Here is a 25,969-nt window from a genome sequence, read left to right as displayed (position 1 = left end):
TCGCTTCGCGAGAAAATTGAGCAAATAAAAAAAAGTTCATTCTGTTGGTTTCTGTTACAGGATTACATCTCCGGAATCCGAACTAAAATTAATCTGCCAATGTAAAAATATCGAGTGAAATTCGAAAAAAATACTTGTCAACATTATTTTGTGAGAGCTTCCTTCCTTTATCAAGTGCGCATTAAAAAACCCTATTCCGGTAGTTCGTTAAAAGGTGGATATTTCTTTTTTTTTTTTGTTTAATTAAATCCCTTCTCGCTTGTGAGCACCCCTAACACCTAATTTGGCATGTACACAAGCACTCGATTATGACGGCTCCTGTATATAGGCTGTTGTAGTTCGGCTAGGCTGTCGGTATGCTCCGGTGCTTTTGCTGCTGCTGCTGCTGGTTTGCTGGCTGGTACGGCTGAGTGATGTGTGTATGATCACTTTTTTTTCTCTCCTTCTCTCTCTCTCCCCCTAGGTTTTTTCTTCGTATTATGCAGCCACACACACTCAAACCCTCCACACTCGCTCGCTCGCTCGCTCGGCCTGCTGCTGCTCTCCGCTCAACACAAAACCCAACCACCAGCAACAGCAGCAACAGCACCATGCATATGTACAAACCCGTGCGGCAGGCATCGGCTCTCCTCTCCTCACTCTAGCACTGACTAACTGCTGCTGCTGGCTGCTTTTTAGAAATAAAAATGTATGTACACAAAAATGACGCGCGCCTGAGTGTATTATACTCTGGGCTGGCTGGCTGGTTGGAGAGGCAGCAAGCACCACCGCACACATCAAACCGAACAAGATTATAATGCTAAAAAGTTTGAGGACCAAAAACTTTTTCTAAAACCAGTCGAGTTTTTGCCTTGCGCTGATTAACACACGTTTTGCGCCCCCTTGTGCTCGTTTGGCGTTTTTCGAGAGAGACCTAGAGGCGACGAGGACGAACCACGGCGAGAGTCCGGCTAGATTTTTCCGCGCGACGTTCAAACCGCTCGACAAGTTTTTGGCAGTGAAGAAGTTCGACGAGAGGATTAGTGATTTTTTTTGTCGTTTTGTAAATTCGATTTAATTTGATAGTGTTTTTTTTTTGTTTGTTCGTTTTGGTATCGCACAAACTACCTAGAGATCAAACGTTTTTTTGACAGACGAGAAACAAAAACAACACTGCGCGCACATGCCAGCGGTTAAGTGATTGGAGAAAAAAATAGTATTCCTGGTGCCTGGAGTGCTTTTGACAGTGTGTCAAGTGAATTTCTACTTTTTGGTGAAACTGCAAATCACGCGCGCGAGTTCCGGAGGCGTATTGGAACTACAAAACTAAAGATTTGATTCTATTTCTTGCTTTTTTTTTCGTTAATGCGCTTCGCTGAACTTTAAAAACCCGGAATAGAACACGGGTGAAGAGTGTGTGTATATTTTTTTCCGCCCCGTTCGTCCGTGCATCGTTCATCGGATTACACCCGCACACCCGCAACCGTTTTTTTTTATTCGTTTTATTTCGGCAGAGTTTTTTGACTCATCGTTCTCTGTTGTTATGCGAATTATTTTTTCGCTATATACCACATAAAACCGTTCCCCAGCGGGGTGATGTTGAGCGCCCCCGCGCAACCGTTCCGGACCGATGTGGTGTCGTAAAATTCGTCGTACGTGAGAGCTTGCGGCGGTAGCATTTTTGTGTTTTTGGAAAGCAGCTCCGATCCCCGTCGTTCGAAGAGAAGAGAAGAGAACCCCCCCGAAAAATTGAAAAAAACGACTGAGAAAACCAGCAGACATCTGAACGGGAAACCGGCGGAAAATTTGCTGCTGCTCGCAGTGAATGAAAGTGTGTGTATAGAAAATACCGAAGACGAAAAAAAAATCCGAGTGCTGATTGCGGGGACCGTTTATCGACCGACAGAGAAAAGTAAACAGATCCAGGAAAACTTCAAAGTGATAAGACAGGAAGTTGCCAGCCGACGATCGAAATTGGTCGGTTTAGTTTTTTCGTTGTTGTTGTGTGAAGTGATTGATGTTGACGGGTTCCGTGGGAAGATCTGCGAATCGTTCGGCTCTCTTTGGTAACACTACTTTGTGACATTCTAATCCCGTCGGTCCCCCGAAAACGGCCACAAAATTCTCTCCCTACAACATCACCACCACCATCATCCCCCAGCCGGCACCCTGGAGGGTAGAACGATCGAGTACCGGCCCGGCGGCGGGTTGGATTACCACAACTCGCCGCTGATGGCCGAGATCCCCACCGGGGACTACAGTCACATCCACCGGTCGATCGATCAGTTGCGATCGATGAACGAACGGGGAGTGCTGGGCCAACTGAACGCCCTCAGCGCGGCCAATTCTACCGATCTGCGTTCGGCCATCGTCCACGACTACAAACCGTACATCAGTGATCTGCGGCACCAGCAGAACGACCGGCTGGACTATGCCTCTGTGGTGCACAAACAGGTGCTGGACGAGCAGCGGGCTGCGGCCAACAACAACAACAACAACTCGGACAGCGAAATGCGCCACCCGGAGGATCAGAAACCGCACCACTACAGTGCCCCGTCCACACCGCCCACACCGTTGTCCATCAGCGATGCCCAGATGCACGAGTCCAAGGTAGGTCAATCCGTACTTTTCCGTGCTTTACGTTCAGGAATCATTCCTGATTCATTAAATCAGTTGTACTTACTTCCCTGAAAGCTCCGGCTCAGAGAGGAACCGAAGAACGTTCAACCCTGTTGCCCTGCCGGGTATAGAAAATAAAAAAAGTATCACATATTTCGCAACTCATAAAACAGCAGTTATTTGATATGGGACCCTGCGGCTGCTAGACTAGGCTAGGCTAGCCTGTGGAGCCGTCCAAAGTGCAAGCGACGACGACGACGACGATTCCTGCTCATTTGAATGCAAAGCGGAAGACACTTGATAGGTTTTCGGGTCTGTTGTGCCTTTGCTGCCTACCTCATGTGTTTCTAGCGATGTGCGATTTTTTTAGGTTTTATTTTCATTTGTAGTTTTTTTTTTGTAAATTTTTGCTCGTTCGGTTCCTTCTTAAGTGTGCAACAACAAATTTTGCCGAACGAACGGAAACGAACATAATTTTGCAAGTTTGAATTTAGAAGCCAACGGGGGCTTCAAATTTAGTCTAGCTTGCAATCGAATTTAATTGACTTTAAATATCATAATCGGAATTCTTCACCAAAGAAAAAAAGAAGACGACCAGAAAAATCATTCCCAACAAACAATCCCATGTATGTTAATGAAAATCGGATCGCTTGCTCGGGATTTCTTCCCGTCAAAATCCGACTGCTACTGGTACTGGTTGTGTCTTCCCGGCTTGTCCAGAAACCCCTAGCGCACCCAGCGTCTTCTTTTTCAAAGTGGGAATCTCACTTTCCCTTCTGCTGTCCAAATTTGCATACACAGATCCGAATCGGCCTCGGTCCCCTTTTGCTCTATATAGGACACACACAGCATAGCACAACGATAGCTCTAGAGTGGTCCTTTCCATCCGTCCGTCCGTTCGTCCGTTGTCATAAACCAGTCTTCAATTGCTCTCCTTCTTTCTTTCTCAATCTCTCTCTCTCTCTCTCTCTCGCTTTCTTTCGTCCGCTCTACGATACGGTACACATACGAAAACCGGGCCACTGGAGGACTAGGAGGGATAAACACCTTTTTGGGAAAGTTTAGAAGAAGACGAAGAACACAATCATCATAGCTGGTCGGCCAGCATTTTTCGGTACCTACATGCGTATGTACATTCCGACAGTCTGGTGTCTCGTGGTTGATTCCGTTCCGTTCCGAGATCCCTTTTTCCGATGTTTCCTACTGACCTTGTGCGCTAGCTGGGATTCCTATTGGAACTACCCAATAGGGTAGTGCCGTTGCATGGTGAACGGGGAAGAGAACTTGTCTGATTTTAATTAATTCGTGAGATTTTTCCTGTGAGAAACTGATTTGATGTGCAAGAATTCATTCGGATGAAGTTATTTCTAAGCAGACGAGCATCCTCTCCTAAAATGCTGCAAAATGCAATGCGATAACGTCGAATCAACTCTAACTAATCTAAGTTATTACCAGACTTATTTGAATTTTTCTGCTAGAAAGAAAAGATGAAAAAGATAAAGTTAAAATCTCACATATTAGTACTCAGCTCAGGGGAACATACACGAAACCGGAAAATTACTTAATTTTGAATATTTTCCATTCTAGTTCCGAGGTTCCTTTCAGTAACCTACATTTAGGTAAAGTCAGTGGCGTCTCGTTCTCATGTGCACCTCGTGCACTGCACAACCGGTCAAATTGGAGGAATTATCTGCATTCCGATCCGCATTCAATTATGTTTTAGATTCTCTATTTATTCGATGTAATAAGGTCGCGATTTTCATCCACAGCACAATATGCACACATTCTCTCTAAGCTACTTACGCTTGCTGGCCAATAACAGCCAAACGATCTTTTAATGTCGCATTACCGGGGCGCTCTGAGTTCGAGTACTTTGACTTGTGCATCGAAGCTGCGTGTATTTACACAGATTTCATATACATCCAACTTAAAGCTAGTATCTCTTGTCGCAGTGTTAGTGTCTTTTCCGTGCACATAAGTTACTGCACAGAAGAAAAGGAATCACTCAGCTCAGCTCTGAGGTTTGTTGTTCTCTCTGTCACTTTTGGCTCTGTGAGAATTAGTGTGCACACCTTCAGTGGCTTATGCTTATGGCAGTTGAAAACAAATTGCTGTCTCAGTTGCAACGTCGCAGCGGTTTTATTGATGAAGTTATTGACAGATTTGCTCGACGTGCAGAGAACCGAACTCTCCGTATGTATCGATATTACGAAATAAGTTGCCATCCAAAAGTATATCGTTATTTCATTGTCTTGCAAAATACAAGCGAATATCCTTTTCTAAAGCTTTAGTTTTTAATTACAACGAACTGTTATATCTGATATCATACCACAAAGTCAGTGCACAACCCGTGAATTTTGTCACGAGACGCCACTGGGTAAAGTGTTTTTTATTTGTAAAAGACACCTATATACCCACACTTCGAAAAAAAAACCTGTGATTCTACATCTTATTAGATGCACATAAAAGGAGCGTCGCAGTTCACGCAAATTTACATGGAAGAACATTTAATATTGTGTCTAAAATTTCATTACATGAAATAATACTAATACTGATAGCGAGCGCCGCGACTCGAACCAAGAACCATTGGATTGCAAAGCACGTTGTTAATCGACTGAGCTACAGAAGCACACGTCTGCTTGGCTGGTAAAAGAGGCCAGACAGTCGCACCTGCTAGAGGAACGCAAGTTACAGTCGAAACCAGTAAAATTCAAGCTAATCTAACATTAAGTCATTACAAATGAAATTTTCCGTCATTTGACAAATAAGGTCTTTATGAATTACATCGTATGAGGGATTAAGTCACCTGTAAAATTCAATTTTTTTTGGTGTGCCGATATGTGAGTTATATCTACTCAATAATGAGTAATATTTACTCAACTCAACAGCAGTTACACACACCTAGGAAAAATTGTGAAAAATTTCTTTTTTTCTGTGACCGACATATTTGAGCGTCAAAAATGACTCAATTTTACAGTAAATCTAAGTTAAATATAAGCATCCTGACATATTTTCAATTCCGAAAAACATGAAAATTTACACCTTTGCTTAAAAGGCGGGGTTTGTTTGACGTATATTTGTATCATTGTTGTAAAATTCAGTCGTTTCAATTTGTGAATTTGCGTCACCTGTAAATTTCATAGCTTTTTTGCTGTGTACACACCTAGAGCAAATCGTGTAAATTTACGTCTTCTGTGACCGACATATTTGAGCGTCAAAAATAACTCATTTATACATATTTAAATGCATTTTGGTATATTTTTAAGTTCTGAAAAAGGTAAATTTATAATTTTACGAATTACGTTCTTATGAATTGAGTCATATGTCGATTTGTGTCAGCTGTACTTTGCATAATTTTTTGCTGTGTACACACCTAGAAAAAATCGTGTAAATTTACGTTTTTCTGAGACCGACATATTCGAGCGTCAAAAAATGACTCAATTTTACAGTAAATCTAAGTTAAATATAAGCATCCTGACATATTTTCAATTCCTAAAACATAAAAATTTACACGTTTGCTTGATGGGTGGGGTTTATTTGACGTATATTTGTATAATTCTTGTAACATTCTGTCGTTTCACGGATTACGTTTCTATGAATTGTGTCATATGTGAATTTGCGTAACCTGTGAATTTCATAGCTTTTTTGCTGTGTACACACCTTGAGCAAATCGTGTAAATTTACGTCTTCTGTGACCGATATATTCGAGCGTCAAAAATCACTCAATTTTACAGTAAATCTAACTTAAATATAGACATTCTGATATATTTTTAAATGCTAAAACATGTAAATTTACACGTTTGCTTGATAGGCGGGATTTGTTAAACGTATATTTGTATCATTCTTGTAAAATTTAGTCGTTTCACGGATTACGTTCTTATGAATTGTTTTCATAGGTGCATTTGCCTAACCTGTAAATTTCATGATTTTTTGCTGTGCAGTTGACTCAATTTCAGACGGAATAGGGTTATCTTAGTTCCAGTTTATTCAGCGCAACTCCGGCTGTTGGGTGATTTTATTGTGTTTGATTTGGTGATTCTTTGTGTTTTAACAACAATGAAACGAGTAAATGAAATTAAAAGATTCAAAACACCAAATTTAGGTAAAAATAGTCAAATAATAAATACTGCCTATTTTCTGTGTAAGACAAATTTGATTACGGGATGATGTGATAGGGACGGGATATTGCGAGCTGAACTACGCAGCGATCCCTTACAAAATTGGAGGTTCTTCAGCGACTTCGAACACCATTGAAGGTTCCATTTCATAGAACCAGATAAAATCATGTTTCGGTGGGCCAATTTTTTTCCCGAACTTTCATTTCCGCTGTTTCCTTCATCAGTCCCTTTCCTGTTTTTGTTGGGTACTGATAAAAGGTCAATTTTCGAAGAAATATAAAAACAAACAAGTCCAAACCAGAAATATCTTGGATTGTATTCTTCATTTCCGAAGTAAAATCAGCTTTCCGTTTTCGTTCTTCAGTCTCATTGTTCTAAATAGAAAAATGTAGGAAAAAATCATGTCCCATACAGAAAATCGATTCAATTTCTCGAGCTCAACTCAAATACCAGACTTGAAATTCCGAATTTATCTGCTAATTAAATTACTTGATGTTTCAGGTTTTCTATTCAAATCAATTCTGTTCGGGTCGGAAAATAATGAATTCATCGATGGAATAATTCCACATTTGAGATTACCTAGTACCTGTTAATTCGTTAATCAAGTGAATTTCACATAATAATACGTACTTTTTATTGTCAGAGCTCGATTTCGAGTTGATGATGATTATTATTATTATATTTTACTTATCCCCAACTTAAATATGTTGTGGTTATTCACCGGAAGGCTCCGAGATCATGCAACATTTTTTGTTTCGATTATAAAGGTTTCACCCTTACGGTCATTCACCTCTTCGGGCTAGCAAACAAATTTTGATTTCATGCGCGGGGATTTTTTTTCCTTAATTTTCATTTCAACTGTTTCCATCATCATGCATTTTCCTGACTGTTTTCTGGTTTGGGTACAGATAAATTATCAAAGAATGACATATAAGTAAACAAGTATTCACAAAATATCTTGGATTGCCGTTCATTTTCGAAGAAAAATCTTCAGTTCTTTAGTCTCGTATTTCTAAACAGAAATCTGTTAGAACAAGGTATGAGACAAGAAATCTTGTCCTAGACAGAAATCAATTAATTTTTTGCTGGACTCAATATAAATCCGAGCCCATAAATATGAAGGGAACCTTGCACGAAGCTCAGTAATATCATTTTTAAGGATCGATTACTTTATAACATCCCAATTTTGTATGCAGATATCGTCAGTACTGCCTTCTACACCTTTACTTGGTAATAACAACATTACTGGTCCTTGTCTATGGTCCCCAGAAATGATTCATCTGGTTTCACATACCCCGATTTTGATTCATATTACAAAAGGTCGTGGGACATCGGAGAATTTAATTTGGCCTTCAAATCCATGGGTTTATAAGAAAATATTACCTCGGAACTTAAAAAAAGGTAATTTTATGACGAAGAAATCCTGCGAAGCGATGCAACATTTGTGAAAAAATTTAATAAAGAATAACCTTTACAAGGTCCGAACAATGGCTCATTCCTTAATATATCAAGCAACACTGCTTCTAGTGGTCGCTCTATCATATATAGTTTAGAAGATACGTACACTCCAATTTTATGCAAAAAAAAAACAAAAAACAGATTTTCATGACTTTTATTTTGGTATCTAAATGAATACTTTTTATCAAAAGTTTTGCAAATTATTTTAGCTGTACCTTCATCAATTCTCAATTCACACTAACCAAATTTACACCAAAACGTGGATTTAAAGTTAAGGCTGGAAATATAATTATTAAAAAATATATTAGAAAGACGCTTTTTACTTAATTTTTTCGGTTGTTTTTTTTTTTTAATTTAAGGAAAAGCAGTCAACTTTTTTTTACAGTGTATATTCTTTTAAGGGTACCTGATCAATTTCCTGCAACTTTTTTTGGGCACCCTTTTTGTATAATTTACAGTTTCAAGAGTTATCACGATATGAGGAAAAAGCATGCAAAAAATACATACGCCCTTTTTAAAACTCAGTCTTGAGTCCAATCGGTATCTCCATCTGTTCAAAACAAATGGTTTACCATTCTGAAAACGTGTACCAAATTTCGATCAAATTAAATAAAAGTCGATTCTGATTTTGCCACTTTTTCTGCTTTTAATTTCTAAAATTGCTCTGTTTTTTTTTTTTTTTTTTTTGAAGGCTATATTTTTTTTCCTTTTTTGTGACTTTTAGCTGAGACAACTTTGATAAAACAAAGAATGAGAATTACAAAATGAAAGTACTTAAGGTAGAGAGCAAGGATGTGATGAAATGTAGAAAGCCCATTCAATCTTTTTTTCAGTGTAAATGTTTTTGAAGTGTTTTATCGAGTTCTTATTATTTCTTTTTGAATTCCATGTTTGTACAATTTACAGTTTCCAAGCTTTAATGATTAAAAGAAAATGCATGTAAAAACAATGAGTTGCCATAATAAAAACGCGTCCCAAGTTACTTCCAATTTCAAAAGACCTGTTAGTTCTCACGATTGAAAATGAGTAGAGCAAAAATTCAACGAAACTTCAGAATATTTCGAACTTTTACATTGGCGAAGTGCAAGGATTTGATAAATTCAAATATAAGAAAAGTCGATATTAAAAAGCGTCAAAAGATCTGAAAAATTTTGATTTGAAAAAAAAAATAATTAAATTTAAAGAAGAATTCACATAACTGAAAATCTCAAACCAAAGTCAGTATATTTCCTTCTGTTTCAACAGAATTCGCACCCGATTCGTAAATATATACACTCTAAAAAATTGAAAATTAAATTTGAGAGTGAAGATTTGACATCACATCGATTAATATTGAAATGTGAAAATGGTTATGTGCACGGAGCATAAATTTGGGGGTAACAAAGTTGGCTTTTTTACATATTGATGTCAAATTTAGTTACATCAGAATTACTGACATGGCATATTTTTACATCTTTTTTTTCTAAACAGAAATCTGTTAGAACAAGGTATGAGACAAGAAATCTTGTCCTAGACAGAAATCAATTAATTTTTTGCTGGACTCAATATAAATCCGAGCCCATAAATATGAAGGGAACCTTGCACGAAGCTCAGTAATATCATTTTTAAGAATCGATTACTTTATAACATCCCAATTTTGTATGCAGATATCGTCAGTACTGCCTTCTACACCTTTACTTGGTAATAACAACATTACTGGTCCTTGTCTATGGTCCCCAGAAATGATTCATCTGGTTTCACATACCCCGATTTTGATTCATATTACAAAAGGTCGTGGGACATCGGAGAATTTAATTTGGCCTTCAAATCCATGGGTTTATAAGAAAATATTACCTCGGAACTTAAAAAAAGGTAATTTTATGACGAAGAAATCCTGCGAAGCGATGCAACATTTGTGAAAAAATTTAATAAAGAATAACCTTTACAAGGTCCGAACAATGGCTCATTCCTTAATATTACAAGCAACACTGCTTCTAGTGGTCGCTCTATCATATATAGTTTAGAAGATACGTACACTCCAATTTTATGCAAAAAAAAACAAAAAACAGATTTTCATGACTTTTATTTTGGTATCTAAATGAATACTTTTTATCAAAAGTTTTGCAAATTATTTTAGCTGTACCTTCATCAATTCTCAATTCACACTAACCAAATTTACACCAAAACGTGGATTTTAAGTTAAGGCTGGAAATATAATTATTAAAAAATATATTAGAAAGACGCTTTTTACTTAATTTTTTCGGTTGTTTTTTTTTTAATTTAAGGAAAAGCAGTCAACTTTTTTTTACAGTGTATATTCTTTTAAGGGTGCCTGATCAATTTCCTGCAACTTTTTTTGGGCACCCTTTTTGTATAATTTACAGTTTCAAGAGTTATCACGATATGAGGAAAAAGCATGCAAAAAATACATACGCCCTTTTTAAAACTCAGTCTTGAGTCCAATCGGTATCTCCATCTGTTCAAAACAAATGGTTTACCATTCTGAAAACGTGTACCAAATTTCGATCAAATTAAATAAAAGTCGATTCTGATTTTGCCACTTTTTCTGCTTTTAATTTCTAAAATTGCTCTGTTTTTTTTTTTTTTTTTTTTGAAGGCTATATTTTTTTTCCTTTTTTGTGACTTTTAGCTGAGACAACTTTGATAAAACAAAGAATGAGAATTACAAAATGAAAGTACTCAAGGTAGAGAGCAAGGATGTGATGAAATGTAGAAAGCCCATTCAATCTTTCTTTCAGTGTAAATGTTTTTGAAGTGTTTTATCGAGTTCTTATTATTTATTTTTGAATTCCATGTTTGTACAATTTACAGTTTCCAAGCTTTAATGATTAAAAGAAAATGCATGTAAAAACAATGAGTTGCCATAATAAAAACGCGTCCCAAGTTACTTCCAATTTCAAAAGACCTGTTAGTTCTCACGATTGAAAATGAGTAGAGCAAAAATTCAACGAAACTTCAGAATATTTCGAACTTTTACATTGGCGAAGTGCAAGGATTTGATAAATTCAAATATAAGAAAAGTCGATATTAAAAAGCGTCAAAAGATCTGAAAAATTTTGATTTGAAAAAAAAATAATTAAATTTAAAGAAGAATTCACATAACTGAAAATCTCAAACCAAAGTCAGTATATTTCCTTCTGTTTCAACAGAATTCGCACCCGATTCGTAAATATATACACTCTAAAAAATTGAAAATTAAATTTGAGAGTGAAGATTTGACATCACATCGATTAATATTGAAATGTGAAAATGGTTATGTGCACGGAGCATAAATTTGGGGGTAACAAAGTTGGCTTTTTTACATATTGATGTCAAATTTAGTTACATCAGAATTACTGACATGGCATATTTTTACATCTTTTGGGATGTAAATTTAGCTCAATTGCGACATCCTTTTATGTGCATCTATCGAGACGTAAATTTACATGACTTTTTTGTGAAGTGTAGAACAATTGCCGCGATTCCACTGATACTAGGAATGACAAAATCCAAGACAAGGTTCGGACAGACGACAACTGACTGGCTGGTAAAATCAGCAGCGTTGCAAGCTCGTGTCCAGTTTCAGAAGATAACTTTTTTTTTATTACTTTACGTCACAACGAATATAATCCCTAGGAGTTATCGGTTTTACTACGGCCCGACAGAGTTTTTGTGGGTCTTGCAGTCCGGCAGCTTCGTCCCTACCCTACCGCACAGGTGACAACCCTAATTCCAAACTGTTCAGAATTTCAGAAAGATCTGTAAATTTAAACTACTAAAAATAAGCACAAAAAAAAACTCAGTGAAATTTTAGAATTTTTGGATGGTGTAAAAAGTTTAGTAATATGGGATTCAGTAAACATAAAATGTTGAAATTTTTGCCTTTCTCATATAGAAAGGTTATGCAATCACTGTGAAAACCGACTTTTGAACCGAGGACCGGAGGGCCGAGTGTCATATACCATTCGACTCAGTTCGTCGAGTACGCAAAATGTCTGTGTGTGTATGTGTGTGTATGTGCGTATGTGTGTATGTAACGTTTTTTTGCACTAACTTTTCTCGGAGATGGCTGAACCGATTTTCACAAACTTAGATTCAAATGAAAGGTCTTGTGGTCCCATACAAAATTCCTGAATATTATTTGGATCCGACTTCCGGTTCCGGAACTATGGGGTAAAATGTGCAAAAAGTTGTGAAAATAAGTGCACTAACTTTTCTCAGAGATGGCTGAACCGGTTTTCACAAACTTAGATTCAAATGAAAGGTCTTAAGGTCCCATACAAAATTCCTGAATATTATTTGGATCCGACTTCCGGTTCGACAGTTATGGGGTAAAATGTGCAAAAAAAAGAAAATATGTGTTTCAACTATTCTCATAGATGGCGCGACCGATTTTCACAAACTTAGGTTCAAATGAAAGGTCTTGTAGTCCCATGCGTTATTCCTGAATTTCATGCGGATCCGACTTCCGGATCCGGAAATATAGGGTAAAGTGTGTTAAAAATTGTACACCATCACTGACAATGGGGAAAAACCTTAAAAAAAATTCTAAATCGACCTCAAATCTTTTCCAATTTGATAGTTTTTATCAGTAGACGGTCAAACAAATCTATTTCGATTATTCTTTTAAGAATCGAAGAAAAATAATTTTGAAGAATACCACAGTACACTGAAGTCTTTTTTTATGCGAATTTACGTACCGCATAAAAAAAACCGCATGAAAAAAAACCGCATAAAAAAAAACCGCATAACTCTGAAAATTCGCATAAAAAAAACCGCATAACTCTGAAAATTCGCATAAAAAAAACCGCATAACTCTGAAACTTCGCATAAAAAAGACCGCAGAAGGGCAAACCGCATAACAAACCGCATAACTCTGAAACTTCGCATAAAAAAAAACCGCATAACTCTGAAAATTCGCATAAAAAAAGTCGCGTAAAAAAAAACCGCATAAAAAAAGGCCGCATAAAAAAAGACCTCAGTGTATTATATATGATAGTTTTATTGATATGAGAAAGGCATCATTACACCACTAGGTGGATTAAAACAGGTTTTTTAGATTAGCATCACTGATTACAAATAGGCAACGCAAATGTCAAGCACTAGTTTGGAAAAATGATGCCGACTGTGTGACATAAACACTGAAGCATGCTTTGGGGAACTACTCGAATCAATCTCAATCAATTGGTGACAAAATTAGTATCCAAAATTTTTTAAGTATGAAACATATTTTTATGAGACTGTTATGAAAGAAGAGAAAGGCATTATCACACCACTAGGTGGATTAAAACAGGTTTTTTTTTGTAAAATCCAGACGATGTAAAATTTCTTAAATTATATACTATCAACTTCGAAAGATTCACTGAATTTAATAGACAAGCAGAAGTTGTGAGTAAGTTGGGGATTTAGTGTGGCTATACATCGCAACTAACATTCTCCACCTTAGACAATCAGCTACTTCCTTTTCGGGTTTATTATTCGAGAGTGACAAATGACTAAATGTAACAATTTCAGACATAGGAATAGAACTCCTGTGTTTCAGTTATAGTTGCTTCTGGGATATGTGTATCTCCCATTTTCAGGGCAGCTCAATTGTATAGCAGTTCCACGGATTTTCGATTCATCCGTTCTGAAAGTATTTAGCTTATTAGTTTTGAAATAATATTTCGTTGGCGAATTTCGCTATATCTCAATCTAACATCAAGCCCCAAAATTCGCATCGCTATCACTGCTTTCATGTTCGACAGTCCTGCCTTCGAAGAGCAAACCACTGCGGGTCAATTCAATTTCGATAATTATCAACCAAGGTTTATCCACAACCAACGAGCGCAATTTAGGCGCAAAATATAAAACGTCATTCCGTGCCACCACTCCGTACAGAGTAGTGACCTTCCAAAGTTCCACTGTTGTAAGTACACCGGGAACGAGTAGCTTAGCAAACGGCACACCTCTTCTTCTTTGTACTTCAAATTCTACCCCCTCCCCCCTTGTCCACCATCGGTTCGAACATCGGACACTCAGGTTTGCGAAACACGCTGACTTATTATAAATGAATTAATTAAAATGAAAAACTCGGAAGCGCGCCTTTTCTTTGTGTTCGAATTGTGGTGCTCCATTCCTCCTCGGTTCCTGCGTCGCGATTCTCAATCCAGGTGTTGAGTTGTCGAGTCCCTCGCGAACCCGCGTTCAGTTCCACACGGCTAAACGTGGCGATGGCGATGATGATGGGCACGGATGATTTCGGTGATCTGAACCGGGGCAGTGATCTGATTCGGTGACAAATCTCATGCATGCAAACCCCCTCCCAGCTCACGGAAGCACCGTCCGGTTGCGTTCATTCGGATTGTGCTCAATTTGATAGTTAAATGGAAATACCAAAGTCAATCGATTGTATTGGGAATTCACTTTTCTTTTAGGATCGTTTCTCTTTGTTTATTTGCGCCAAATTTGCATGGAATAAGAGATCTGTTGGTGAAAAAATTCCAAAAATGGGTTCATCGCTTGGCAATCAAGTCATTTGCATGACTGATAACTAGCATAAGTCACTCCACTGCACGGTACTCTGTCAGTCGCGCTCGGTGAATCATGATTCAACTAGAACTCGGTGGGAAATTAAACTCCGGACCAGATTTCACTCGAACCGATTCGAGCCACGATAAGGATAAAAATTCTGCAGAATAGCAGAATATTTTTTTTTGTTGCGGCATCTACCCATCAAACACAATATCAACATAGAAAAAGCGTAGCAGCAGGTGTCATAGCGCCAGCCAAACATGCATAGGTAGCGTTTCCTTTCACCCCGATTTCGGCATAATGAATTTGTCATGTGCTATTCCTTTCACTTGCTTTTAACTTAATTAACCAAAACGAGCTGATTATCGCGCGGTTGTAAATCATGCGTGGTTGTTTTTATTTTTTTTTTCTGGGGTTTTGGTACCGAGTCCAATCAGGAATCAGTAGGAGATCCCCGGAGCAGAAAAGCAGGCGCATTTTCTAGGCTTGCCGTCAATCGTTCCGATGGATCAGTAGTACAATCTACAATGTACTGCGGGTTCCCCAAGATGACCGTTGGTATCCAGAGTTCATGGTCACAATCGCAATGATCTTAATCTTATCTGCTCCCAAAATGCTTGTTAGGGAGAGTTTGCTTGGAGCTCGATTATGAGCATTGGCCATTGGCTACGGGACTCGTCAACCTGATGGAGGCACCATGGGTTCGAGGTTCGAAAATTGGCCAAAATCTGTGCTTTAAAATAGATCTTGTATTTAAAAGGTCTTCCGTTATGATTAAAATGGAAAATAACATAGACATTCTTTTCGGGTGGTTTTCAAAAACAAAACGAACTTTTTACGAATAGGGGAGACCGGGGATAGCCGGGATACGGGGTAATTCCGGGCAGCTTAAATATCTTATAAACTATTATAGCTGTTATTTCGATCCAAGGATAGACTTTGTGAACGCGATTTCATGTGACATGTGAGTTCATGTGACTAAGGGTGAAGCCAGAGTGGGCGCGACACGCGACGCGAAGCGATGTGATGCGACCAGTAAAGTTCTGTATTTAAACACGAAGCGTTGCGTAGTGACAAGCGATTTTCGGTGCGACAAACAACCAAGCAGCACGTGCACAGTTTTTCATGCGATTAACGAGCGAGCAAAGGTTATTAAATTATTTTTCATTATGACGGAAGAAGATACTTTTATTGATATCAAAGCTCTAATCGGAGCAGTTTTAGCAGAATGCGCAAGTGTTGGAAAGAGATTTCGAAAATATTAAAAATTACTGGCATGTGCAGTCAATGAAAGTGCAGTGAGTTTTGAGAATATTTCGAGTTATCTCGATGGAAAAAGTTTATAAATTTCCTATAAATGTTTAGTTGAAAATGCTAAGAAGCTGGCTTTATTTCAACAGGCATTTTACGCCATCAAACATATCCATAAAAATTTTCGAGGAATATAAAGTCTTCTGTATATTACAACGACAATTACATGATAGATACCGTCGAAGAAGGGCCAGATTGAAATATTCGAACTAGCCAAGTTACTCTTCTATTCCGCCTCTCAGCAAGAAAGTGGAAGAGAACTCCGAATAGAATAACGAATCGGCACTACTTCTGGAAGTAGAACTTTGAAAGTTGAAACTACTTGAGAAAAAAACATTGTCGCGTGAGAAAGATTTGCATTCTGCAAAAAAAGCTACAACTTCGGATAGAGCTTCAGTGATTGATCAGAATGTTCCTTTCAATTAATAGGAATATAAATAAATTATATTGTTTTGTTACTACTGTCACTTTGACACTCGCTACTATTTCTCATCGGAAAACTTTCGCGTTACGCATCTCGTCGCGTGTCGCGCTCACTCTGGCTTCACCCTAAGTCAATTCAGCTTGGCGCCAATCGTGTTTGAGTAAAAACTTCAGATTTTTTAGATACATTTGATATATTTAATGAAATTGGGTATGTTAGCTGAAAGTTGAAGATACACAACTGTCTAGATAACTCAGGGGAACTAGTTGTAAACGATTCTTTTACAAATTTCCTAAAAGTATCCAGCCGGTAGCCCCGGTCTCCCCTACTTTACTTTACGGAGAACTTGTAATCTACCTTCAATTAATTAATTGATTGAAATATTAAATAACATTAAAAAAACATTGAAATGTCCAGTTCACGAAGTACACCAAATCGGAGAAAGCCCACAGTCCAGATTGTAGGGTAGCTTTGGTAGATAATTCCTTGTCAATGCACTCGTTTCCCCTTCCATTTTGCGATCTTCTGGGCAGCGGGAAATTGTTGATTCCTGATAGCTATGCTTAGTTAAACTAAGAGGATATCCCAGGTAACCAGTAAGCACTAATAATGGCATTAAAATAGCCTTTTATGAGCACCAACATTACTTATAGCTCTGTATCTGCAATCTGAAAGCTCGTCTGTTGTAAATCAATCAGAAATCAGCTTTCAGAATGCGCAAAAAAAAGCAAAGCCTTGGTATTACATTCCTGTAGTGGAATTTGACCTTCTGTTTCAACAGACTTCGCAGCCGATTCAGAGTGTACAGAACCATTGCATGGCTAGTGCTACGGTTCTACTGACACTACGAATCCTTCCAGGTCGGGGCTCGAACATACGACAACTGGTTTGTAAAACCAGCGCCCTATGCATTGAACCGCCAACCCGGGACGAATTTCAGAATGCGCACCAGCCATAAATAAGCATTATCTATGAATAGCCGTATATTTTGCCAATGTCGGCCTTAATTCAGTCTCAAGTGCGATTGAAATGCCAATTAGCGATTATTTGCTGTCATAATGCGGCATTAGTATGTGCTTATTGGTTACTAGGGAAATTTCAGTCCGAATTGTGAAAAACATGAACTACTTTTAAAGGATAACACATCGGTAAAAAATTTCCTGTCTGAAAGACAGATGGCGTTACTAATCGAAAATCCCTCTTGCGTTAAAAAGAGACATCCTTCCGATGTCATCTGTCGAAATTCCATGACATTCGATTTATTTGATGTGTTAATTATTCTGCTTTTAGTGACGCTACGTTTTGGGAAAATTGAAACATTCTTCACTGTTTCAAAATTCCCAAAACGTAGCGTTTGGTGAAAAAACACTGTTTTTTTAATTGAAAAAAATACTGCATAAGTAAAAAAATGGCTTTATAAACATAAACATGAACATTCAGGGGTTTTGTTGGTTTGTGCAAAAAGCACATATTTTGTTTCTATTTGTTCGCGTTTCGCCTTCAGCTCATCAGTACTTAAAACAGTTCAAATTGAACTGCCATCTCGAGCCAAGCGATTTAAATTGAACTGCTAGTCGCAAGAGGGCAGTTCAATTTGAACTGATTAGCCGAAGGCGAAACACGAAGAAAAATAAACATGAATTTAAACGTGATCTTGCAACCACCTATTGATTTCATCGTCATCGGATAATCGAAAAGTGACGTTGCCGAAGATAGCTGACATCATAAAAAGAAGTGCATTCACAGTTTTGCGTGAACACTTGAAAATATAATAAAATTGTTCGCAAATTTGGTACTGTGTTTTCTCATAGCCGATCAAATGCATTAGTTAATCGTTGCTATGGCTTCAATTCCAAGGATTGAAAATCGCATCCGGGTCCACCACATACAAACCAGTTGTCATATGTTTGAGCCCCGACCTGGAAGGATTCTTAGTGTCAGTATAATCCATAGTACTAGCCATGCAATGATTCTGTACGCTAAGAATCGGCTGCGAAGTCTGCTGAAACACAAAGGGCAAATTCCACAAAAGGAATGTAATGCCAAGACTTTGCTTGTCCACCACATTCGCCTGATTTAGCCCACAGTGACTATTTTCCTTTTCTTTACGTTTCGTCTTAGACTCGTCAGTGCAGAGCAGTTCAAATTGAACTGCTTAGTGCAAACTTAAACAGTTCAATTTGAACCGCTAAACGCTAAGCCCAAAGCACAAACTTAGGATAACCCCTAAATGACCATACCTGAATCGGCCAGACATGGCACTTCGGTGCCAATTGAAAAAGTGTTTTGCAAGTAGCATTAACTTTACGTCTGCTTAGCGGTTCAAATTGAACTGTTTAAGTTTGCACTAAGCAGTTCAATTTGAACTGCTCTGCACTGACGAGTCTAAGACGAAACGTAAAGAAAAGTAAAAACGGTTATGTGCACAAAGCACAAACATAGGATAACCTTGCTAACTTGCTTGCTAACAAGAGGTTTGCATCGAACCATGAGCTCTGGTCGCTGAAACTGAAGCATTTTCAAGGCTAAGGAAATGTGATGGTATAAAAGTGTTGGAGAATTGAATTACTCTTAGAAGCAGAAAACATTCATGAATAAAATCGAATCGTGTTGATGAAACAATGATTTTTATTAAAAAAATAAACATAAAACATGAATTTAAACATTATCTTGCAAACACCAATTGATTCCATCGTCATCGGATAATCGAAAAGTGACGTTGCAGGAGATAGCTCTGACATCATAAAGATACCACAAAGAAGTGCATTCGCGTGAACACTTGAAAATATAGAAAATTGTTCGCGAATTGGATGCTGTGTTTGCTCATAGCTGATCAAATGCACCAGTTGATCGTTGTTATGACTAAATTTCAAGATCACATAAGCGTCCACCACATTCGCTTGATTTAGCCCTCAGTGACTATTCACCGTTCCAAGATTTGAAAAAGAAGCTTACTGAAAAGAGGTTGGCATCGAATAGAGAGGTCTGGTCGCTGAGACTGAAGCGTTTTTGAGGCTAAAGAGATATGATGGTAAAGAATTGAATTATTCTTAGAAGTAGAAAACATTTCAGAATAAAATCGAAATTTGACGAGAAAAGTGTCGTTTTCTTCATCAGACCGACCGAACTTCTTGACCGGCGAGTAATTTCATAAAACAAAAACAAACATCCAAGGATCAGATGTTGTAGAAAATTGACGTACTTTAGGTTCAGCGTGTTAAAAAACTACCAACATACGCTAAGCGTGGTCATTAGGGTGAAACAAAATTTTGATATCAGCTCCACTAAACTTTTCGTGTTTAAAGTTTGTATGGGATTTAGTATGGGGAAATTGACTTTTTACAAAAACAAAAATCGGCTGAAGATCAACAACTCATAAACTTTAAAAATCAGTTGTTTTCGTGGGTAATTTATCGAGAAAGAACACCTTCGTAGACCGTAAAACAATCTGACATTTGTAGAAAAAGTTATTCAAGGAAAGATCCGAACAATGGGTCATTTCTCAATACATCTGGCACCACTGCTGCTTGTGGTCGTCAAATGATTTGACTATCTTTAATTATGCTATAAAGGTTGATCTGAGTTATTCGATGTCTTCACGATAGTTACTCAGTTTAGTAAGAAGATTTTTCTTGAGCAATAAGCAATGTTTCAAAACTCACACAAAAACTTTTTAATTTTAAGAAATAGGTCTTTCGTGTGTTCGACAAAGCTCTAGTTATAGATAAACTCAAATTCAATAACTTTGCCGAAGACGTAAACTCTCTATCTCATATAGTTTAGAAGATATGGATGATGCTATTTTATAAAGACGAAAAAATAATTTTCATGATTTTTAAATCTTCACAATAAATTTTGGAATATGCTTTGTCAATTAATAAGAATCTTCATACTAAGCTGAGTAAGTATCGTGAAAACAACAAATAACTCATATCAATCGTTTTAGCACAATAAAAAAAATCAAATCATCACGATCAATAGCAGCAGTGATGCCAGATATATTAAGAAATGAGCCATTATTCGAACCTTGTGTCGGTTTTCCTTTAATAACTTTATCTACAAATGTCGGATTGTTTTGCGACCTTCGAAGGTTCGCTTTCTCGATAAATTTCCAACGAAAATAAAACATGCGCACTAATGTTTAAACTTTATAAGTTGATCTCCAGCCGATTTCTTAGCGATCATCTGCGTTCGGTTCCCAATCAAACGCAAAGTGTCAAAATTGTATTTTGACTCTAGAAGTCAGTGATTCCATGGTAAAAAATAAATAAAAATGCTAAGCGCTTAAAAACCTGTTTCTCGTTTAAGTTCCGTCTTCAACTTCCCAGGGCATAGCAGTTCAAATTAACGCAACTGTGCAACTCAACGGTCCATCTTTGACTACAGCATATAAAAGAAGGCGCGAATGTTTTGGAAGCAGCCAAAATATTCAGTTCAACTATTCTCTACAGTCCAATTCACTGAAAATGTTTCGGCCCAATCAATTAGTTGGCTCCACCACAATTGAGATCTTCGAGGTAAATTTACGACGGAGGTATTCGGCGTAGTTTGTTGGAAGAGAGCGCCAAAACTTCCATATTTCCTTTGAGATAGCTGCTCCGAATTAGAAACTGACTCCCGACTCATCTGATTGTATCAAATTTTGATTTTGTAAATTCACAAAACCTATTTGAATTTGAAATAACTTTACAGTCGGTACTGTTTCCCAACCAGGCACGCTTTCATCGTAAACCGCACTATTAGCAGTTGCTTCAACCGCGAATATCGTTTTCGACCAATTGATAAATTTGTTTCAACCATTTTTACACCGAATAGATTATGGTCAAATTGACTGATTTGTGTTCGATTGCCCCAATTATGAATCATGAAAAAACCTTGAAAATTTTGCAAAAAATACTACGTAATTCTCTCCGATCAAGCCCCGTATGCCCTGGCCCCAGGACGTTATTGACTCGGGAGCCAGATAACAAAGCCTTATCGGTCATAAATTGACTGTAACAAGCGTTTAATTTCTGGATCACATAAAGCAAAATTGTTGCTGCAAAAAAAAAAGAAACATAACTCAAGCTACTATCCCGAATCAATACTCGTAAGTAATTAGCAGAGTAATAAACCAAAAATAGATTCTCCCGTTCCGGAGTGCAAAAACCATTGTGCCATTGTTTCGTGATGCCCCAAAGAACCTGACCTACACGACGACAGCAGCCGGGCAGCAGAGATAGCCTTTTTTTGCGTCTTGGTGTCGAAAATAAAACCCCAAATCAGTGGCTTCACTGCGGTGTTCATTTTTTTGTAGGTACCACCCTTATCGGGACCGGTCGGTGTGTGTGGTGGCATCTGAACCGAACGAGTGCGGTCATGGTGGATGTTTTTTCTCTGTAGTTTTTCTTGATAATTTTTTTTAAATAACGGGAATGTGTCAATGGATTCGCTTTTTTTAATTGGAAGAATATTTACATTTTTGTTATTCAAGTTTTTTTAAAGACTTCAAGGGATTTTAGTATCTTTTGTTGGTTGGTTCGTCTCTTCAGGCAACTAGCAGTTCAAATCGAACGTCTAGTACAATTTAGCAGTTCAAGTGGAACAATTGGGCAAGGGTAAATATTTGTTTTTTTTTCTGATATCTCGAACGAAACGAAACTGAAAAAATGTCCATTGCCAACAACTAATGAGCATTTAAAATCCCAAATTACTTGTCTTTTCGGGATTGGTCGGCCAGGAAACGGTTGTTAGTAAGCAACTTCGAATATAAGAAACTTCGAAAAAATTGGTCTTTCAGCAAAACGTTTCTTCCCGGCCCGGAGCTGTCGTACTCTGCGGTAGTTAAAATAGTCTGAAAAATGAAGCGATTAATTGAGAAGTGGGTGCTACAAGGAGACAAAAAAAAGTTGATAACTTTCCTTGAACGTGGGCTGTGGCAGAAGCGACTTCCAGAAAGCACGAGAATATGATAGCAGATATTAAGGAACAACACTATTCGGCAGGATTAGGCGACGTTTACAAGAAGCCAAGCATCAATACTATTCTACAAACTTCTAGTTTTATTCAGATCTAATTTTACCTTTAATCCTAACGTAACCCATATGGAACAACGAGGTAGCATAAGAATTGATCGAAAATGGATATCTCAAAGGAATTAATTTTTAATACTGTTGCGATTGAAACGTGTCTGGTTTGGAAACAGTAACGAGTCCATCAGCGTCCTGTCCAAGAGAATACTCGGGGGTGCTTTTCAGGGCCAGAAGCATTTTACGCAGTATTTAAATTGACGATACTTACACTTGTTAGCAGATGTTTTTCGATAGCCTGCTTCCAATTTAAAGTAACTATCTCACGAAATTCGGCGTTTTATTTTTTCAATAAACTACGATGAAAACTTCGACGAAATAAAAACAGTAAACCCAGAAAACTATTAGAAAAAACGTAAGAATTACGAATGGTCTATAATGATATTCGCGATTGAAGTAACTGTTTCAGTGCGATTACGAATGAAGCGTGCATGATTGGAAAACAGTACCGACTGTCAAACATCAGGTGAAAGTGAATGATTGGGAGTACAAAGCTCGTTTTAATCTAAACGTCCTTGAAAGGCCTGTTCTGTTAGCAGCTATCTCGGAAAATTTGCAAAATATGGCATTCTTTTTTCAACAAGCTATGAATGAAAACCTGTTCAGAAGTGTGCCTCAAAGATGTCAGATAATTCTAAATGCTTATACTGTAATACAAAGAGCACAAAAAATAGAAAATGTGGAAGACTTTCCTGAATATCGGAAAAATGAAAGCAATGTTAACGAGAACACTAAAAAGGGATCGTGCAGAAGTTTTCTGGAATAACTTTACCCTGTACCGCGTGAACTCAAGAATAAACCTTCGCGGGAAAGGAGTTTATGGCAACATCAAAACGATCAGGCAACGTTTCCAAGAAGCTCAGCTATTTTTTGTATATTGTTTTGTATAATACTTCGACTAAATAGTTTTCGACGAAACGGTTTCCCAAGAAACTGCTCCATACAAAATAAAGAAACTGCTATCAGTGAACCGGATTTCCATGAAGCAGCTTTTGATGAAATTGCGTTTGGTCGAACAACTTTGGATGAAACGATTTTCGGTGAAACCATTTAGAAAAAAAAACAATTTTCGGTAAAATGACTATCGACAAAACAACTTTTGACTATATGGCTTTTAACAACTCCACGAAACGGTTCCAATGAAACTGCTCCCAAAAAAAATGATTTTCGACTAAACGGCTTTCGAAGAATCGGCTCTCAACGAAGCTTTCGGTGAAGTGGGTCTCTGTGAAAATAGTTTCCAACGAATTAGTTTTCGGTTAAACAACTTCCGATAAAACAACGGTCGATAAAACGGCTATAGACGTAACGATTTTCGCCGAAATGGCTTTCGACAAAACGGCTTCCAACGAAACTGCTCCAAAAAACAATATTTTCAAAGTAACAACTTTAAAAAAAACGGCTTTCGGTGAAATGGATTCCAGTAAAGTATCTTTTAACGAAATTGCTTTCGGTTAGACAGTTTTCGTTGAAACCTTTTTTCAATCAAACGATTTTCGGCGAAACAGTTTCCAAAAAAAAATACAATTTTCGATAAAACTACTTTCGACGGAATAACTTTTGACTATACGACTCGAAGACGATTTCCTGGAATGAGTCAAGTTTTTTGTATTGCTATGGATTCAATGAAGCGTGCCTGGTTGGGAAACAACACACCGACTTCGTTCAGCTAACTGCTAAAGATCCGGTAAGTGTTAATGTTGGAAAGCTCTTTTCAGAAGGAAGCTTTGCTGGCTGGAAGCATTTCTCAAATTCTAATAAACAAGTCATCAGATTTCGCTTGCTCAAATTTTGATGAAATTTTGCAAACGTCTTCAGTATGGCGAACTATTTGTTCTGCAATAACGAAGATACCAATCGGACTCAAGAAGGGGAGTGGAAGAATTTTTGCCGTTCAAATCGTTGTATCTTGGAAACTGGTGTTCGTACAAAAATGGTGTCGAAGATAAAATTGGAATGGCTTTCAACGAAACAGCTCCCAACGAAATTGCTTTCGGAGCAATAATTTACAAAGAAACTGCTCCGGTGAAGAAACTTTTAGTTAAATTGTTTTTGGATGAACGACTTTCGATGAAACTGATTTTTTATTCATAAATACGTTTATTTCTTAAGGCAGTTTACATAAGTTTTTCTTCGCCGTAGCATCACTTTTACATAAAATTCTTATCCTAATTTAATTCTAACATAGTCACAACGATTTGAATTTATTAAAACATATTCCTCTTATTACTAAAATATCATCTTAGGTAACTCGTCATTTATTATAAAATCTACTCGGAAATATTATTTGAACCAAACGATTAACTTCTATAAATTATAAAATAAGCTGTTATTTTCAGACATTTTGTTGATAATTTCATAAACTGTTTCGAGTTTGTTTGTATCATTACATAATTTCTATTCTAATTTAGCTATTGGTTGAACTCATGGACGCAGCTGGAATCAGAACTAAGTCTTAAAAGGAGCCTTTATTTAATTGAAACTCCAATTTTCTTTATGAAATGATAAATAAGTTTCATGTATGGAAGGTCACGACAAGCAAGAATGTCTCGAACTGGGACATTGGACCTTGGGTACGCAAAGAATTTATTAGTTGAGATCTGACATCACGATACTCCACGCATGTCCAAACAACATGATCAATATCGCGGTAACCTTCGCCGCAAGCACAATGATTAGTCTCGGAAAGTCCAATTCGAAGGAGATGTGCATTTAACGTGTAGTGATTGGACATGAGTCTGGACATCACACGAATGAAATCCCTACTCACATCCAGTCCCCTGAACCATGCCTTTGTCGATATTTTAGGGATAATTGAGTGCATCCACCGACCCAGATCATCTTTATCCCAAAAAGCTTGCCAACTGGCAAGTGTTCTTTGGCGAGACGAGCTATAGAATTCGTTGAAAGCAATCGGTCTCTCATAAATTTCACCCTCAAAAGCACGACGTTTGGCTAAAATATCGGCTCTTTCATTGCCTGGAATGTAGCAATGAGCCGGAACCCAAACTATTGTGATTTGATAATTATTATTCAATATGACGTTCAGGCACTGTTCTATTTTGCCCAAGAAAAAAGGTTCATTTTTGCCAGCAGCGTTTGAGCGAATGGCTTCAATTGCACTCAGACTATCTGTGAAGAGAAAATAATGGTTTGGAGATAATGTGACGATTACATTCAAACTATACTGAACTGCTGCTAACTCTGCTATATAAATAGATGCATGTTCTTGAAGCCTAAATGAGGCCGAAACATTATTGTTGAACATACCATACCCTGTCGCTTCTTCAATTCGCGATCCGTCCGTGTAAAACAGAGTCAGAGTCAATATGCCTGAACTTACTTGAAAATATACGATGAAACTGTTTTCAACACAATGATTTTCACCGAAACGACTTCCAACAATACAATCTACCGCAAAACGGCTTTCGATGTAACGATTTTCGACGGAATGGATTTTGTCGAAACGACTCCCAAACGAAACTGATACGGAGAAATGA

At 37.6% G+C, this 25,969-nt stretch overlaps 1 protein-coding gene across 1 annotated transcript in view; it reads left to right on the top strand.

The window, feature by feature from the left end:
* Nucleotides 1-771: 771 nt before the first annotated feature.
* LOC131432746 (zinc finger protein squeeze-like) overlaps nt 772-25,969 on the top strand; it is a 128,647-nt gene continuing 103,449 nt past the window's right edge. Inside the window, exon 1 of the mRNA XM_058599236.1 lies at nt 772-2,589. Within this exon, the coding sequence (XP_058455219.1) occupies nt 2,212-2,589 (378 nt within the window). The 5' untranslated portion in view covers nt 772-2,211. The remainder of the gene's footprint in view (nt 2,590-25,969) is intronic.

This window comes from Malaya genurostris, chromosome 2 (assembly GCF_030247185.1).
Source record: "Malaya genurostris strain Urasoe2022 chromosome 2, Malgen_1.1, whole genome shotgun sequence".
NCBI classification, from domain to species: domain Eukaryota; kingdom Metazoa; phylum Arthropoda; class Insecta; order Diptera; family Culicidae; genus Malaya; species Malaya genurostris.
This window is presented reverse-complemented; position numbering and strand designations above follow the sequence as displayed.